At 46.4% G+C, this 17,877-nt stretch overlaps 3 protein-coding genes and 1 long non-coding RNA gene across 5 annotated transcripts; 2 read left to right on the forward strand and 2 right to left on the reverse strand.

Annotated features, from left to right (window-relative positions):
• Positions 1-212: 212 nt before the first annotated feature.
• Positions 213-1,222, forward strand: LOC101767265. The gene has a single exon (XM_004957057.3). It carries the CDS (start codon positions 510-512, stop codon positions 918-920), a length of 411 nt encoding a protein of 136 aa, XP_004957114.1. The 5' UTR covers positions 213-509; the 3' UTR covers positions 921-1,222.
• Positions 1,223-1,346: 124 nt separating this feature from the next.
• On the reverse strand, positions 1,347-5,103 carry LOC101767661 (fatty acyl-CoA reductase 1). 2 transcript variants are annotated; one of them, XM_022824508.1, is made up of 11 exons: positions 4,906-5,103; positions 4,717-4,820; positions 4,387-4,589; positions 4,191-4,291; positions 3,913-4,105; positions 3,635-3,796; positions 3,443-3,524; positions 3,055-3,321; positions 2,558-2,682; positions 2,288-2,475; positions 1,347-1,749 (listed from the first exon to the last, which is right to left on the reverse strand). In XM_022824508.1, exons 1-10 carry the CDS (start codon positions 4,982-4,984, stop codon positions 2,307-2,309), a joined length of 1,485 nt encoding a protein of 494 aa, XP_022680243.1. In that variant the 5' UTR covers positions 4,985-5,103; the 3' UTR covers positions 1,347-1,749; positions 2,288-2,306. The 2 variants fall into 2 exon arrangements, with proteins under 2 accessions (XP_022680243.1, XP_022680242.1); XM_022824507.1 differs by having other exon boundaries at positions 1,347-1,789.
• Positions 5,104-8,765: 3,662 nt separating this feature from the next.
• On the forward strand, positions 8,766-16,326 carry LOC101768060. Its single transcript, XM_004957059.4, has 9 exons — positions 8,766-9,124; positions 9,760-11,817; positions 11,906-12,600; positions 12,921-14,169; positions 14,308-14,642; positions 14,724-14,906; positions 15,264-15,367; positions 15,681-15,772; positions 15,855-16,326. The coding sequence occupies exons 1-9, from the start codon at positions 8,965-8,967 to the stop codon at positions 15,890-15,892; spliced, it is 4,914 nt and encodes a 1,637-aa protein (XP_004957116.2). The 5' UTR covers positions 8,766-8,964; the 3' UTR covers positions 15,893-16,326.
• Positions 16,289-17,733, reverse strand: LOC111256429. Its single transcript, XR_002676487.1, has 2 exons — positions 16,848-17,733; positions 16,289-16,785 (listed from the first exon to the last, which is right to left on the reverse strand). It is a non-coding gene; the product is annotated as an uncharacterized LOC111256429 (long non-coding RNA).
• Positions 17,734-17,877: the final 144 nt, after the last annotated feature.

Consider the following 17,877-nt stretch of genomic DNA (forward strand, 5'->3'; position numbering starts at 1 on the left):
TCCACAAATAGTGATACATCGATCTAGGCTTCCAAGTTCCAACTCACTTATGAAATATAAATACAATATAATCGGGTTTCGTAGGAGCTAAAATGGAATCCCGAAAGAGAGAAAAGTTTTTATCCTTTCAAAATTTTATTCCGATATCCATTGAACCAAATGCAAAATGACAACTACTCAAAATCCATTACATCCAGCGCGTTCCTCTGAATAAAACTGTATGTTTACCTCACAAACAACAGAAGAGATGCTTTTTAGTGACAACTTTCATTAATTTTACTATCTGATGAAATGAAGAATTTCACATGAACGCAGTGTATACATTCCCATGGGGATTCAGGGGGAAACCGAGAATAATACTCAACAGTTCAGCATCTCATTTGCCACTCCAAAGCTCAATATAGACCACAGAGCGCATGTAATGCTTAATCCTTCAGCCAGCGAGAAATACGGCCAAGCGATTTGCCAATTTAGCAGCGCCTCGCCCATGCCCAACTAGCACCCGGCACATGTCCACTCGGGCACTCACCCATCGGATCGCCAAACAAATCGCCTCGCGCGCGACCACCAACCGCGGCGTGCGCGCGCCTCCGCTTCTCTTGCTCCCCCGCGTACGTATAGCCCTCTGCTTCCTCCCGTGCCTCCTCTGCCACAGCCCATCATTCAAGCTACCCAAGCCCACGTCCACCATGTCTCGCGCGCTCACCCTTGCGGTCCTCCTGCTGGCCGCCGCCGCGGTGGCGCCGCTGGCCTCGGCGCACGGGGTCGGGGCGGAGTCCGTCACGGGCGCCAAGGAGTTCGCCGGCGCCGGGTCCAAGGGCGCCAGCGCCAAGGAGTTCGCCAGGGCGGTCGGGGCCGACCCCGACCCCTCCCCGGCCAGCGGCCTGCCGGCCGACCCGGCGCCCGACGCGCGCCCCTAGGACAGAAGCAGTGGAGCACGCACCGTCCCCGACTCCTCCCCGTCCCGTGTTCCGTACGTTGACGCGTTGGCCTGATGGTTAAGATGTACACGAACGCGATGCCTTTTCATTTCATCCTGCATGTGTGTTCTCTTGCGTTTTTCTTTGGTTGTGGTGACGCAGACGTGAGAAGTTCTGTCACTCTGTCTGTGGAAAAATGTCACTCTGACGCTTGGGTCGTAAGTGGAATTGTACATCCAGCCTCCGGTTCACTGCTGGCTGATTTCTCATATGAAAGAAATTGGACATTTGATTGTTGAAAACATGCATACGTTTTGAGATCGAAGCTGCTATGTTTTCATGCTCATGCTGTGAGTACCGTATGGCGATCTACGGCATGCTTCCCAGTGGACAACGTCCCCTTCCTCTCAGAATAACAGCTGATTATGTTCGTGCAAAACAGTTCATATTTCAAGGAAGATTAAAGCAGTACCTATAAGACTATAACTATCTATTGACGCTGGTATGATGTATACGAACTCGAGTCGTATGGACTATACATTCATCTGGTCCAAGAGATGACCAACAGAACTCGATGCACTCAAACTTTTCGCAGAGAGTGCATGCCATGTGAGAGCTTGATCCATGCCAGCTTTCTCCATCACTACATGCATGCGTACAGAAACGAGGGAGATTTTATACAGCGCCATTGTCCATGAGTCGAGTATTTAAGTAGCCACCCCTGTTGTACCATTTTGGCGTTTCTCCTTTCAACATGCAATGAAGGATCTTGCGGAATATCATCTCCCGTAATCGTTGATCCCACGCGCCAGATGCTTTGTGGCATGCCCTGAACATACTTTATTAGTTTCCATCAACGAGACGCTTATCTGTAAAGTGACCACACACATTAATATATGATATAGTACCACGGTAAGCATGGTGCGCATAATATATCACTACATTTGTTATAAACTCAGCTTGACAGAATAGTTTTAATCCCAAACTATCAGAATAAGGGGTGTCGATCACTTTGGTTGGGGTGCTGGCTTAAATGTGATCCAATTGATTATGTGTCTACTCTGACTGATTGAGTATCGGTTGCAGCATTAAGAAAAAGTCATGGTATTAGTTGTTGTAGATTAGGACTGGCGTCAGATTATCGTTCTCAATCAGTGCATTCTGCAATCTGCATCCTGAGCCTGTGTGTTTTTCGATCCAATGGTTCAAAGGCTACCCAAAATTATTGTACCATGGTGCCTTTTGTACACTAATACAGCTGATTCCTGACAAATGGAGTTCTAGTATGGTGACTTCTGCACGCAGCATTAATATCAAATGGGAGTTCTGTGGGACTTTCAGAGAAGCTTTAGTTCTTTGACACTGACCTTCTGAATCTGTAGTCTCCTAAAGCCTAGCCCTTGCTGCTTCCCTGGATTCATATCCCATGACACCGGGGATGTGAGTTTCCATAAGGTATTTCTCCCAATTGATGAACTTGGTATCACAGGGGATCAGTTCTCTGTCTCTTTTGTTCATCATCGCGATAAGCCTCTGCATGTTGGAATCATCAAACCTGCAAGCAAAGGTGCAAAATGGGAACAACTCTTGATAAGAAATGGTTCATAGTATCCTTCCTGGAGCTACCTCTACCTTACCTCCTCTTGAAGAATGTGCCTGGCCGGAACACTTCTGCAAGGGCCACTGTGAAATTGTACTCTCTCTTGAGATGGTTGTATCTGTCAAGCTCGTCAGTGGTAGACAACCCACGGCCTGCCGTATCCTGCAACCGAAAATAATGACACGCTTTGTGAGAAAATAGACACAAAATTCAATGCAGTTATATTTATTAGGGGATGGCATGTGGGTTGTGATGGATCTTTTATTTTTTCATCGGTTGTCGTGTGGGGCCCAACAAAAATATGACGAATGATGGTTGAAAACCTAGGTGACATGGATGCCATTTAGGAGGATCAACAATGATGATTTTTGACTTTGAGTGAACCATTCAGTAAGTTTAGGACCTAGATATGTAAATTAACAGTTCAGGGAAATAGGTAACACCCTGGAACAAGTTTAGGGAAATATGTAGATTAACCATTCAGTAAGTTTAGGACCGCTGGTGCATTTAGTCCATATTTAATTATAAACCAACCTGCATTGGCACCTTGTAGTGTATGTCCATGTGCTTATAGAAGCTGGCCATTGTTGCTGGCACAATCAGCTGCTTCACCTTGATTCCCTCTCCCCCTGCACCGACAAATGGTTTCTCTGAGAAGTATCTGAACATTATATGTATCAGCTCGCCTATCTTGAGTGGGTTGCGCATTGAAGAACCAATGTGATAGATCAAGCCCGATTGACCTCGAGGGTGGTAACTGATAACGCAAAGCATTCCATTGACCACAGTGTCCGCAGGCACCTGCAAGCCATCCACAAAAATGATACTTATCTGTAGTGACTTGCACTTATTAGAACAAATTATCTGTAGTTTCCACTACAAATCAATTCTTTATGCTAAACACAAGAAGAATGTATCGTACAATGTCTATGACAGTAGTGACATCTGCAGGAAGAACCTTCAGAATCCCCTTACCATAATTTGTAATCCACGTGTCAATTGTTCTGCACCAATTTCACACCATATTTCAAAGTGAGTTGCTGATGATAATTGAATGTAAGTTATTGAAGCAATCAAGTGAGGATGAATGGTTCAGTATACTGCTGAAACTGACTTGATTCCTTCTATCCATCCAGGAAAAGGCTCTTTCCATGTGCTCGTCGTGGATGTTGGACGGATTATGGCAATTGGTAGCCGCAATCTCTGTTCATATGCTAGCATCTCACCCATTGCCTTTGTGAAAACATAGGTACTCATCCATCCAAACTTCTGAGCCCTGTTTAGCCATCATGTAGAAATTTCAGAACATCATTCCTGATGATGTATCATGTATTAAAGTGAAACTATCAAGACTAAATTGTGCAGGTAATGAATCAAGTTCAGATGCAAAACCTTTGTGTGCCAATCTTCTTCATGGTGCGTCTTATAGTATCTTCTGAAGCATTCCTGCAAACTAGTTCTTTCAGCTTCGCCTCTGTCAATGCCATTTCTTCTGAAATATCTAAATCTGATTGGCCATCATAGCTCCTGTACTGGTGAAATGGCTTCTCCAGCATGATCCCTGATTCCTTTCCATTGACATAAGCTGGAATTGGGAAACGGTTCTCTCATTCAAGAAAAAATTCCTTTTTGTTGGATAGAAGTGAGCTGATGCCAATTTCAGGTCTCACCAGTTGACACGAGGAGTAGTAGTTCTAGCTTTGCACATTGTGATGCGATTTCGATAATATGCTTTACACCCATAGTGTTTATTGCCAAAGCAGTGTCGTATCTGCACTTATGATCAGGGGCAACAACGTGAGCATCATAGACTAACCCCTTTTTTATCTGATTAAAAAAAGAACAATTACAGCACAACTTTCTCACCTTTCTCTGAAGTTAACTGTCGCGGCCATATGAACGATGATGTCTGTTTGTTTCAATATATCTTCAGCAAGCGCGACATCTCCTATACCCAAATTCTTCAACGAGACATCTCCCGCCACAGGGTAAACCTTGTCCCAGAACCATGAACTGAAATGCTTTTGGTACTTCTCTCGCAAAGGTCGAAATATCTGAAGTTGCATAATCTGATATTGCAGGCAACAAGACCAAGGAAACAAAGATGAACTGGATCAAAATCAAATCAATCACTCAAATACCTCAAAAACGACCGTATGAGATATTCGCAAAAAGCAGGGCGGAGAAGAAGGCGACCTCGGAGCGGACCCGCTCCGTTGCAGAAGCCTGGTCGCCGGCGCGCACCAGGAGGTACAGCCTCTTCACCGGGGGCTGCAGCCGCAGGACCTTCTCCACAAGGACTGCATCTCATAACGCAACAAAGCATCAAGATCCATTCACTGGACTCCCCAAACGCACTAAAAAGCATAAGGATTTCGCCGCTACGTTTTGCTATGAATCCGGTGGCGCCCGTGATGAGGATCGTCTTGTTGTGGAGGCGCTCCGCGACCCCGGCGGGCTCCATGGCTAGACCCAGATTCGAGCGACCAAGTGAGAGAGCAGGTTGAGGACGGCGGGCTCCGTGGGCAGCAACCAGCAATGGTGGATTGGTGGGGAGGGCGGCGGTGGCGGGGGCCGCGGGCCGCGGGGGAGGGCGGCGGAAAGACGAAAAGTTTCCCTATCGTGGGGTCTCGCCACTGGCAGGCGGGTCCCATTCTGTGGGCAGGTGGGGGGGACCACCAGTCATTCCCACGCGCGGGGCGCGGCACTGACACGGGCACACGGCCGAGCATATAGTAGCTTCAATTGCTTCAAGATTCATGTGCGATCTACGTGCCATCCGATCACCCTCATCTTCCTCTCCTCCTCTCTTCTCGTGCTACGTGCCATCCGATCACCCTCATCTTCCTCTCCTCCTCTCTTCTCGTGCTGCCGCTCAATCTCCCCGTGCCGTCAAGGAATGCAAATCCAGTGAAGCAGGCGGGAGGTAGTGGGAGCAGGTGGCGGGAGGTCGCCACCGGCCGGGGTGGTGGTTGAGGTCGGCGGGGTTAGGCTTTCGAGGTTACAGAGAGCTCCAATGGCCACAAAGAGAGTCGGGGCAGCGGAAGGTCCGACGGCGATGGAGGTGAACGTCGTGGGAGCGTCGCTAGGCGGGCGTGGGATTAGGAAGGACGGGGTCGAGGGGTCGACGGTGAACGGTGGGCGGGCGACGTGCCCGCCGCTGGCCGGGGTGGTGGAGGAGGGGGGCGGAGGTGGTGGTTGGCTGGAGGAAGAGGAGGAGGAATGAGATGGTCTGTCGGATGAGCCAGAAGCTATATCTTCTATATAGCTTACGAAAACTAGATAAGTCAATTTCCTCATTGTCACAAAAATTTGATGAGTTCTTTATATGCCATAGAATTTTTCAAAATTCTCTCGGTGCCATTGAATCTATGATTTATCCTCCACCAACCTTTGAAAGTGCTCTTACGAGTGGTTGGAAAATATAAATGTACCCTAATAAGTTAGCCCCCACCTGATCCTTGCGTCGTTTTGTTCTACGCATCACAAATTCGTCTCCATAAAGACATCGTCTTTCAACATCACAATCAAAGTACTTGACAAAAAAGATCGTAGACTTCTGAGGTCCTGTTTGTTTCCACCCTCCTAAAATTTTTTAACTCCTAAAAAGTGACTAAAATGTGACTGAAGAGCCAAACACTCCTCCTAAAAAGTGACTAAAAAGTTTTAGGAGGCTCAAAACCCCTAAAACCTCCTAAAACCAGTGCTGGACTCCCACTACCCCTCCTTTATTGCCTCTGCCCCGCACCCTCCTCCCGACCGCACCCTCCCCGACCCTGCCGCCGCTCCCTCCCTCCTCCACGCCGGTGCCCGCGGCCTCTCACCGGCGGCCGTGCCATCCCCCGCCGGATCCGCCGCCCCCGCTCCCTTGCACCGCCGCACGGGTCGGCCGTGGCGCTCCCATCCTCCTCGGCGCCGGCTGCTCCGCTAACCGGTCGCCGCTCGATCCGCCATCGACGCCGGCTTCCGCGACCAAGAACCGTTGACTGGGCGCTCCCCCGCCGGATCCGGGAGAGGGAGGATCGGGAGGGGGGCGGCCGTGCCGGGGAAGAAGAGGAGGGGAGGGGCGCGGCGACCGGGATTGGAGGGGAGGGGGTGGCGGTCGAGGGAAGGAGAGAGGGGAGGGGCGTCGACGAAAGGAGGGGAGGGGGCGGTGCAGGCGGGAGGAGGGTGCCGGCTGCCGCCGCCGGGGCCAGCGAGAGGGCTTAGGGCCGGGAGGGGAGGGGTGGGTGCGTGTGTGTAGGGAAGAAGAGGAGAGGAGGGGTGGGCAGAGAAGGAGCAGGGGCATTGGGGGAGGGTACTATAGTCATTTTACTACAACATTTATTGCTTTTAATCAGTTTTAGGAGGTGGAACCAAACATCCTTTAGATCATGGATTAAAAACTGACTAAAACTTTTTAGGAGCTAAAATTTTAGGAGGTGGGAAACAAACAGGGCCTGAGTCCTAATTTCCCTCTACTTTATTCAAAGACCGTCAGTACATACAAATCATCAAGTCGAATACCAAGTACATGTGCGCTGGTCATGTACTTTATTGGAGACATCTGCCGAAATCTAACCAAAGTCAAGAAAAGCAGCTATCCAAGACAAGACTTTGGGGTGTTTGGATCTTTAGTCCGAACTAAAATTCATGTCACATCCAATATTCGGATGCTAATTAAGAGGACTGAACATGAGATAATTATAAAACTAATTACACGGATGGAGGCTAATTCGCGAGACGAATCTATTAAACTTAATTAATCCATCATTAACACATGTTTACTGTAACATCACGTTATCAAATCATGGACTAATTAGGCTTAATAGATTCGTCTCGCCAATTAGCCTCCATCTGTGCCATTAATTTTGTAATTAATCTATGTTTAATACTCCTAATTAGTATCTAAATATTTGATGTGACAGAAATTTTAGGAGCTCCTAAAGAAACAAACGCCCCCACCAAGCAATGATTTCTTTTTTCAGTTTCTTAGGAGTTGGGAAGTTCTTAGTGCAGACTGCAGACCTTATGCACCTGTTATTTTGTGACACAATCGAGCTTACCTCAAACAAGGACAGGTTCGCTTCAAACGACGAGGATCAAAGCAAAGATGTCCATGAAAGATCGAGGATGCCTTGATATTATTCTGTTCTTAATTCGTCCAGTAATCACCATTTCGATCAGAAGAACGATGCTGATGGTTCTTGTTCCACCATGTTCCAAATCTCTACCTGCCCCTGTGTGACTTCGGGCCTGATTGGTTGGCACCGAGGTATGCCAAACTAAAATCAGGGCATTTGGCAGTTGTGATTTGCAAATGCCCTGATATGCCATCAAATCAATTGGGGGTAAAATTTTGGATGCCTAGTTTTGACACCCAACCAAGCGCCATCTCGACCTGTTCGCTTCAGCTTATTCAGGTGGTTTATCAGCCACCAAACAATATTTTTTTCTCATAACAAATCAGCCATTTCAGCTTCCCCGCGAACTGCCGGAGTCGCCGCTCGCTCCGCATGGCACCTGCGTGTGCGTCAGGCAGGTGGGCTTGTGGCTCTCAAGCTCTGGATGAGCAGATGGACAGAAGGAGTGCCGAGAAGATAAGGTTCAGTATTTTTTCTATTCCCATGTGGGTCCCACAAATAAACCCAACCAAAAAAACAAACTAGGATAAGGAGATATATCTCATAACCCTATCCCTTTCCCACTGCAACCCAAGCCATTTCCGTTTCCCAATCCAAGATACTGTCCAAACGCCATATAAGGGAATAAAACATAGATTCAATGGCACCAAGCGAATTGAAAAATTTTATGATATACAAAGAACTCATCAAAAATTCTAGGCCCCGTTTGTTTCGATGGAATTGAATTCCATCCTAATAATCATAATTTAGACATAAATTAATTAAGCTAATATAATTGTACGTGGAATATAGTTGTATATTATAGTTGGTGATATGGGAGAGATACTTGTATGCTGCACTTCTACTATAGAGAAGCGAGTCTAAGAGCGTGCTATAAGAATTGAATTCCATCTAATAACCATAATCTATAGAATCAATTTCCATCTCCCACCCCATGAATTTAAGATAGGTTTATATCTAAACTTTGGAAAGTTGTGGAATGCCACATTCCAACATAAATTAGCCTACTCCATTAAATAGATTCCAATTCCTTGGACCCAAACGGGGACTAAAGAGAATTGACTCAAGCTATTTAGGAGCCCCCAAGGCCGTCGGATCACTGACCCCGCCCAGAAGCGGTAATCGCCTCTCCTCCGCTGGGCGGTGATCTCACCGCCCCCCCAGATCTCGTCTTCCCGTTCCCCCCCTCCTGCCCGATTCAAAATTTTCGAGACCTCCGCCACCGTCTCCACGCCACGGCAACTAGCCGTTCCTCTCCACCTCCATGCCCAAACCCTAGGCGGCCACGCAGCGACCTCCGCGAGAGCCGGGCCGGCCAGCCATGGAGCACCTGTTCATGCAGGCCTTCGAGCGCGGGGAATGGCTGGCCGCTCAGTTGCAGCAGCAGGTCGACTCCTACTCCCAGACCCTCGCCTGCAGCCTCCTCGCCGCCGGCCACAGGCCCCCGGAATGGCTCCTCCCCTCCGCCACCCTGCCCCAAGGTGCGCCCCTCCTCCTTCTCCCTTTGTCTCCCCGCGTCGGCGTTAGATTCAGGTCGTTCGTGAGCGGAGCGGGGTGGATTGGGTTGGCCGATTGGGGCTGATTTCGATTCGGACAGGGATTGCGTATTTGGATTGGCAGGGCTGATGGTTAGTGGTGATTTGAGCTTAGATTGCCCTACAGCAGGTTGTAGCTAACTAGAATTTGTTTCTAACGCTAATATTTTGTGGAGGATTGATTTGGCTAACTCCTTATTTGTTAAATCGGAGAAATTGCCTAAGAGAAGCACTGTGGTTGGTGATTGCTTGGTTTTACAGAATGTTTCCTGCTGTCATGACTATAACAGAACGATACCATAGCTTTATACATGCCATAGTTTGTTGTTGCCAGTATACTGAAATTTCAATGGTTAAGCAATATAATTTGCTACTAAAAGAAATAAAATACAATTATATTCTACCCATCCTTTTTGAAATGTTGGACTACCTAAAGGTTGCACAAGTACATATATAGTAGTTGGATGTTCATATGTCATATCTAACCATTTTGCTGTGAATATTGTTTCATGATATCCTTCTGTGCGCTGTCATTATCTTTCTTTTTTATTCATATACTGAAGTACTCCATTTATGTGTAGAGCTGAATGGCAAACCGATTTTTCTCACTGGAAGACACATTACAACACCAGCAGTCAATAGGAGTGTCTTCCTGCCTCAAGCTGTTCCTAGCACTTTGTCCAGAAATTCGGAGGTTCCAAATGGGTGTGCTTACCCAGACACCAATTGTACTAGCCAACATGAAGAGGAGCAGCAAGATCAGACTTCACTTAACCAGGACATTTCTGAGACTTGTACTGCTGCCAAAATGTTTTCAAGGATTCAGCGTTCCAGGTCAAGGCAAAGGCATATTAAAGATCGCCTACATGGAAAGGATCAGGCTGCAAAGAGTGGAAGCCATGATGGTATGCATAAGTCTAACCTTGGAACTTTGGGGTCAAATGGAGCTAGTGCATCATCATCATCCATACCATGTGATGATGTTGCCGACAATGCTGAAACAACATCATCAGTTCCAGGTCAGGGTAGTGGTTTTTGTGCTATTCAGGGGAAGCCAATTGACTTCTTGAAGTGTGTAGACAATCTCGAAAATCAAGGAGTTCAATCAGATGGTTTCCCGCAACAGATTGTAGAGAGCAAAGTTGTCTCTTCCGATAGCGACATCAGGGTCAGTAACAAATCTTCTGTTAGAGATTCATTGAGTGTGCCACTTCCAGATCTCTCTAAGCCAAGCGTTGCAGATAGTGTGTGCGACCGAATTCCTGAAACTCACATGTTGGTTGAGCCAAAGAAACTTCAATTTGATGGCATTGAATCAGTTTGTATGAATCCTACCAGTGAACAAATGGGCCAGCAACAGGATTCTGATGCTAAAAGTGAGCATCTTGATATTGCTGGTAGAATTCCTTCAAGTGAAGATGCATCTTCTACCAGTTCTCAGGGACCTCATTCTATGGGTAGGTTATTCCTTGATCAGGTTAGGCTGGGAGATTTGAACCCTGACGGTGCACCAGTGGAGCAGCATCTCAAATATGCCTTAGAATGTGTCCATCCTGATCTAACTGGTGTGCATTCTCCAACCAAGAAACCATCTCTGACGTGCCCTGCTGAAGGACCGGATTCTATTGATCAACCATTGCTTCAGGAGGATACCGAGCATGTCCCTGAAACCAATTCTTTGGGAAGAGCATGTCCCAGGGTCAGCCGACCACTTGAAATTGATACATCAAATAGTGATAAAACCAATTGTTCTCAAAGGCCTTGTTCTGTGGTCAACCCTCTGCTTGAAAATGATATATTGCAGGTTATTGAGGATACTGAAAAACTGCAGAGTTCCAATTGTCATGTATCATCTCCATACAGTGGACCTTTGCAGCTACCTACCCAGCTAGCTGACTCAAGGTTTGGGGCTCAAGCATCATCAGGAACATCACCAAGCAGTCTTTTAGGGGAGGATGGGCATGAACATCTTTCAGATTTGCCAATAAATAACAGTAGATCTTTGCAGCTACCTACCCAGCTAGCTGACTCAAGGTTTGGGGCTCATGCATCATCAGGAACATCACCAAACAGTCTTTTAGGGGAGGATGGGCATGAACATCTTTCAAATTTGCCGATAAATGACAGAAACAACCGATGCTCCCAAGGGAGATCTGCTTTAAGCCTAGAGCTGCTTCCACCTCAAAATTTTACTTCCAATGATGTTTGTCAATCAAGCCTCTTGCCTTATAGAACGCAAAGCAATGACAAACATTCCAATGGTTGTACTGCTGTGAGTAACTTTAAGTCTGCAGATAATGAGTTATCTCAGAAACCATATTTATCGGTCAGATCATCTTTGGAACTTAATGGGAGTATTCCAGATGCAGAAACTCCATTAGGCCATCCTCCTCTGGACATGGAAAATGAGATGCTCAAAGCAAACTCAGTATCTAACTTGGTCAGCTGTTATTCAGGAAAGTTGGGTGATGATGCTCATATCAGCAGAGCGTATGGTGGTTCTGCTGATAACGGAAAGCACGAGTCTGTGGTTCTGAAAGTTATGCCCAGTAATTCATCTCAAAGAACCGGAGAGATGCATGGAACAGAAAGGAACAGTGTGGTTTTGTTGGAAAAATGCAATGAAAGCCTGCATCAAGGTATCATGATTGCTCCTTGTAGATCATTATCCTCCTGTTTTATAGCAAATGACACTGATATATTCTTACAAAACTTGCAATCTTTCAGGAAAAGAACAAGAGACCCCTCATGCTGAGGATGATTTGCAGATGAATGCTAATTCATGCACAGCCGAGAATATTGAGAAAAGGAAGTCTGCAAGTACTTCAGAATCACGTGAGAAGAGCAATAACCACCAGGAGGACACAAGAACTGCTCAGAAGAAGTCAGTTGCAGATGATGTTCAGATAAATGGGGGTACACCATCCAAGAGAAAACGAATAAAACGCCAGGACATTGCGCTTCCCAGTTCTTATGACACAAAGCCATCTTCTTCGAACCACCAAGATGCCATTGGCACTCATATGGTAACTGCAGAAAATTTCTCGGGGAAATCACAACCTTCAGGTCGTTACTTCTTAAGGAGTTCAGGATTCAGTGAGTTCATGTCTCTCAAGTCTGAGACAAAGAATGATATAATGAACTGCAAGATGTCAGTTGCAAGTGATGTTCAACAAAATAGGAATTCTTCTCCCAAATTAAGAAATAAGTCCAGCCTATCTGAGGTTGCCCTCTGTAACTCTTCTAGTGCGAAGGCTTTATCACCTCATGTTGGTTGTGGTATCAGGAGCAAGATTGCAGTTGAAGAAATGGACCTCCAAAATTATCAAGTACAGTTACAAAATATTTTGGATGTTGCAACTTCTCCTTTGCCTAGCAGCTGTATTATGTCGCTTGATAACATGGAACACTGCATACGAGAGGTATGTGTTCAGTTAGTGCTCCAATTCTTCTATTCTGAAATTGTGAAAATATCAATCTAAAAGACTATACTTCGGATTTCCAAGTACAAGTTTAGAGAATTGGATTATTAAGTGGAAATTTGGTTCATGGCTGATTCTTTTTGAAAACTGTGTTCATGGCTGATTCTTAAAGATATTGTTAGACTTGTTGGGTAGCTGAATTCCATTTGTTACATTTTTAGCTGGTAGAGTTTTGCAGTGTTCAGTCTGAAATCTAGCTTACTGTTTTCTGTGTGTGAGTGAATTCCAGAGCATTGACAGCTTTTCTTCTTTGTTGACAGGAAAATCCTTACTTACAAGGTGAGGGCCTAAGTGTTTCTAATTCCAGTGTAGAGCATAAGCAAATGGCTCTTCGGATGGATGAAATATTGTCTCAGAGTGTGATAATAAATCCAGAAAATTATTCCAGGACTGATTCAACAAATATATTTCCGGGTTGTGCATCGGAACAACATGGTAAACAGGCATCTGCTCCAATTGCATTGTTTCATGAGAAATTAAGTTATGGCTCTGGCATAGAAGTTGATAGGAAACTTAGAAGTGAAGACCTAACTGGATGTTTGCTGTCTGCTTCCACTATACCAAGACAAAAGGATAATGAAGCTTTGGACTGTAATGATACAATGCCACAATTCGAGTGCTTTGATTTTTCTGTTCCAGACAGTCCAACTACCAAAGAAAGGCCATTTGATTCCCTTTGTGATACCAGAGAATTTGCTACTTTTAGTTCTGATATCTCCGAGAAGTATAAGACGAATACTCTGAGTGGCATGCGTCAGCTATTGGCAACTATGTCAGGGAAAGCTGCAAACTGTTCATTCGATGATGATGAGAGACAACACAATGATAGTGTCGATGGAAGAATAACAGACATATTTGGCTCATGTGGATTGGGACACAATGGTTCATTTTTTACTTCTGATGTTGTAGCCTCATATTCTTCAAATGCTAGAGACAAACAGGAGAGTAGTGAAAATCCATTGACCCCTGCAGTTGAAAAGTATAGTCTGGGGAAACTTTCAGGAACAAGTGGATCTGTTTCTGAGCATATGGGTTCAATTCCTGAGCTTTCGTGCTTCCGAATTGATGAAGACAGTGACATTGCAGAAGAAAATGAGTACCAAGACATATTACCTGGATCTGTAGGTACCCAGAGGCAATCTGGCAGAAAAGTACTTCAGGATATCACTAGATTATGTCAAAACACTGGGAATTCTGCTTCTTGTTCCATAGGTATCATGGATACAAGTGACACAAACTTCACCACAGAAACTTGCAGCAGTGAACTCAATCATCAACCAGGTCTCAGGAATGATGGTGATAACAAGAAAGCTAAAGAAAGTTATGCTTCTTTAGTAAAGAAAGGAGGGAAAATGTCTCGTTCTTTCCGTGACAGATTAAGCAAGACAGAAGCAAGGCACATGAGTGAAGCAAATACTGGCAAACGCTCTAAGCCTAGCAATATTGTTGCTAATGTGGCATCTTTTATACCTCTTGTAAAACAAAAGGTGCAACCTGCAGCAGCATGTGGTAAGTCTTATTTGTTTACTTGCACTATTTAATATCTGATTAGTATGCTAAATATATTGTGCAACTGATCCTTTGAGGTACAAGTATTTGTTTGAGTGGTGCTCACAAAAGGCCTCTACAAATGGCTCTGTCTTGTAGTGAAAAAAGATGTTAGGGTGAAGGCACTTGAGGCAGCGGAAGCTGCAAAACGTCTTGAAGAAAAGAAACGAAATGAGCGTGAAATGCGCAAAGCAGCCACAAAACTAGAGCGTGAGAAACTGAAGCAAGAGAAAGAATTAAAGCAAAAACATGAAGAGGAACAGAAAAAGAAAAGAGATGTTGATGTAGCAACTAGAAAGAGGCAGAGGGATGAGGAGGAAAGGAGGGAAAAGGAGAGAAAAAGGAAATGCATTGAGGAAGCTCGAAAACAACAGAAGCAGCCTATGGAAAAAAGGCACGCCAACAGTGAGAAAGATGCTCATCCAAAAGCTTCTGTGAGTAACAGCTATATGCTTGATTTGTATGCAAGTGTTCCTTAGATATATAGTTGTTATAAAGTATCTTAATCATTGCAGGATAACAAGGAGTTGCAGAAGAATTTGGCTGAATCAGTGAAAGGCCAAGTTAAACCTGATGATATGGCAAGTCTTGGAGATAAGGCCACAAAAGGTAACAATGAAAAGGTTGTGGTGGCTGATGAGAGGCCTGGAAGTTTTGGATCTCAATCTCAGGAAAATATCCCAAAGAGTCTTGAAGAGGTATGTTTGTAGTCTTTACGTAACTTCATCTTGGGGAGATACTTGCCTGTGTAAGTATCCATGAAACATGTAGGTTTTTTAGACTAATCACTTCAAATTCAACAGATTGCTTATAACATATTAAAACAAGTCTTTGGAAGATGTCTCACTAAACATTTTTTTATTTGAGGCCCTAAGTCTTAGAAACTGTGCAAATTGCTGGAATGTAGATATTGCAGCATAATTTTCGGATGGCGAAATTGATGTAGATTGCCAAGCTTGGCTATTTTGATTCATTTCATACTGCTATTTCACTTCAGTGTCAATGAAGGTTCTAATTACAAATTCTCTGCTCTGTGGGTTGTTGAACTTTTGTAGCCTTATTTGATGACTCCATATAAAGATTCTGATGATGAGGATGATGATTTTGAACTAAAAGAAGAATCAAGACGGAGAAGGAAATTGATTCCGTCATGGGCTCGGTATGTGTCTACCTTACAAACACGGAATTTCTTATTAACCTAGCAGCTGTTCTTAAATATGTTATGTTGATGTGATGCCTGATGTGGCACGGCAAAGCTCAGGAGCGACAGCTTCCTTTTTGCCATTCTTGCAAAGTTTGCATAAAATTGCGCTTGCCAGCCATGGGATGATTCTCTTTGCATAAACAAATTGATCATCACTCTGATGTAACTGAGAAAATGGAGGCATCTCTTTACTGCTTTGCTCACTTGAATCTGCTTGTCATTTTCCCTTAAGGCTGCTAATGACATGGTCTTTGTCTCTGATTTGCAGGGGGGAGAAATTGGAAAAAATCTTACTATCCAATTACGCTTTGGACCATAGAGAAATCTTTGCACGAAAATGCTCCTCTAACCTATCTGAAAGTAATCTCCCATTCATCAATATCCTTTTCAATTAACTTTGTTCTGGAAATTTCTACCACTTATATTGTTGTTTCCTTTGCAGTTTGTCCAGTCCACATTCCGCAACGTAGTTTCAGATGAGTTTTTTTTTTCAAAAGAAGGGGTCCCAGATGAGTTCCCATTTGACGAACTGTTGGTTATATGCTGCCATCTTTCTTCAGCATCACCATTTGGCTTCACTTCTGTCAGTAGCATGTCTATAAGCTGATCACACCATTCTCTCGTTTCAACTATGTAGAAGAACATTCTTGTATTATCAGGCAATTGCGGCAACGATCGTTGTTGTGCATAGTTTTGATTTGTTCGCAAAGACTTTGCTTCGGTTGCATTATTCTTTGTGCAAGCTAGGAGATGAACTGCTCGTTGATAAGAGTAGCATTCCTGTCTAATGGCACTGTGCTCAAAGGAGCAGCATGGTAGCAGCAAAAGCTGCTTGTGTACATTATGTCCAGACTCTAGCATGTAATTCCAAGAAGTGATTTTAGGCATCAAAAGAAAAATATCTCTGCTTTTTACGCAAAGAGATGCCGTCTTGGAATGTTAATAAATCGGTTTGGATCAAGGAAGCAAAGCTTTCTTACACTGAACTGAATATAACGGGACTGGATACTCTCTATCTGGACGGAAAAAGAACGAGGAATGAGTAACAGTAGGGAACACCCATGTGTCACGAGAACATTGTAGTCAAAGAATTGTATTCCCCCAGAAGCTAATTATATGCGTGGTGTTCGTGCTCGCGCGGCCTGGGAACGCAGCGCACGCAACTGGCGCCCCGCGATGAGGCGGCCATGGCTTCCCGTGCGGCGGTGACGGTCGGGTGCGTGTCGCGGTCGCTGTGGCGAGCAGGTCGACGACGAGGAAGCCATTGGCCTCGAGAATGGCCATCCGCCAGTTCGCGCGCAAGCGTCCACGCCCCTCACCGTGCATGCCGCTCCTCGCCGGTCTCGCACGTCGAGCTTGCCCTCCGGCGCCACCTGCACGCGCAAGTGGTTAGTGCACATGACCACAGAACGCCATGCGTTGGGACTAGACTAACCCGCGAGCAGAAGCTAGTTGCATGGCCGCAGAGGGATCGGATCATGGTTCACAGTTGTTGTTGGAGTGGCCGGACGGCGATGACAGTGAGAGCAGAGAGCACACGGCCCTCGCAGAAGCGAGGCTTTCTGCTCGCTGGTGCTGGGTTGTGCTCTCTCTCTTCTGTCATCTCCCTAGAGGTCCGTCCCACTCCACCGTCCTCCATGCCCGGGCGGTCGCCCTCCCCCCTTGCCGCGAACCCTGCACACCGACCAAGCAACCAGAGACGCCATCAGTCTCGGCGAAGCCATCGTGCGATGGTATCAACCAGCAGAATAGCAGATAGCCACGCCCGAATCGGAAAGGTGCAGATGGATGGAGGAGTTGCTTAGCTTGGTGACGGCGAGGAGGAGAACGAACGGAGCGTGATGGCCGCAGAGCAAGACTCCGATCCGGTGCTCTCGCCTCCCGGCCATGGCTTGCGCGCGTGCGAGGTCTGTAGCTGTAAGCGAGGTGGCTGTGCCTGCGAAGCGTCTGCGACTCAAATAAGAGCGCCGCGCGCCGGGCCGGTGAGGCACGGGGGCGCTGCTGCTGCTGCCGCTGCGGCGTAGAACGTGGGAGGCGTGTTTACTCGGGGGTCGGGCGCCGAGGACGTGGCCCTGCGGCCGCGCCGCGGCCAGTGCCCATTTCGGGGACGGCGATGAATAGAGGAGGAGCAGAGCAGGCGCGCGCGTTAACTCCGGCTCGAGTTAATCCGCCGCGCCGCGCGATGGCCTGCCTGCAGCCGCAGCCGCTGCGGGGGCGCTCGTGCACGTCGCGCTCGCGGCGCAGCTAGGCTAGCGTGCACGCAGCCAGCATCGTTCACGCGCGCCGCACGCGGCCGTGGTTCGGTCACGGTCCGCAGGAGAGCTAGCTGGGAGGCGCTGTAGGGGGATCAGGGTGCACGCCTCGGGCGTGCCCGTGCTTGCTGAGCGTGTGTGATGCGGGTGATGCAGGTCTTGCATTGCATCATCAGTTGATGCATGGATCAGCAGCGGGCATGTAGGAACTGT

Source organism: Setaria italica, chromosome II (assembly GCF_000263155.2).
Source record: "Setaria italica strain Yugu1 chromosome II, Setaria_italica_v2.0, whole genome shotgun sequence".
Classification (NCBI taxonomy): Eukaryota; Viridiplantae; Streptophyta; class Magnoliopsida; order Poales; family Poaceae; genus Setaria; species Setaria italica.

What these genes read in the sequence shown, in the direction of transcription:
- LOC101767661 (XM_022824508.1), bottom strand. Translation starts at nt 4,984, where the DNA reads ATGGAGCCCGCCGGGGTCGCGGAGCGCCTCCACAACAAGACGATCCTC. An exon ending in ACTACTCCTCGTGTCAACTG is followed by an intron (nt 4,106 to 4,190) that starts GTGAGACCTGAA and finishes TCCCAATTCCAG; the next exon opens with CTTATGTCAATGGAAAGGAA. An exon ending in GGCACATTCTTCAAGAGGAG is followed by an intron (nt 2,476 to 2,557) that starts GTAAGGTAGAGG and finishes CTTTGCTTGCAG; the next exon opens with GTTTGATGATTCCAACATGC.
- LOC101768060 (XM_004957059.4), top strand. Translation starts at nt 8,965, where the DNA reads ATGGAGCACCTGTTCATGCAGGCCTTCGAGCGCGGGGAATGGCTGGCC. An exon ending in TCCCAAAGAGTCTTGAAGAG is followed by an intron (nt 14,907 to 15,263) that starts GTATGTTTGTAG and finishes GAACTTTTGTAG; the next exon opens with CCTTATTTGATGACTCCATA. An exon ending in TTGATTCCGTCATGGGCTCG is followed by an intron (nt 15,368 to 15,680) that starts GTATGTGTCTAC and finishes TCTGATTTGCAG; the next exon opens with GGGGGAGAAATTGGAAAAAA.
- LOC101767265 (XM_004957057.3), top strand. Translation starts at nt 510, where the DNA reads ATGTCCACTCGGGCACTCACCCATCGGATCGCCAAACAAATCGCCTCG.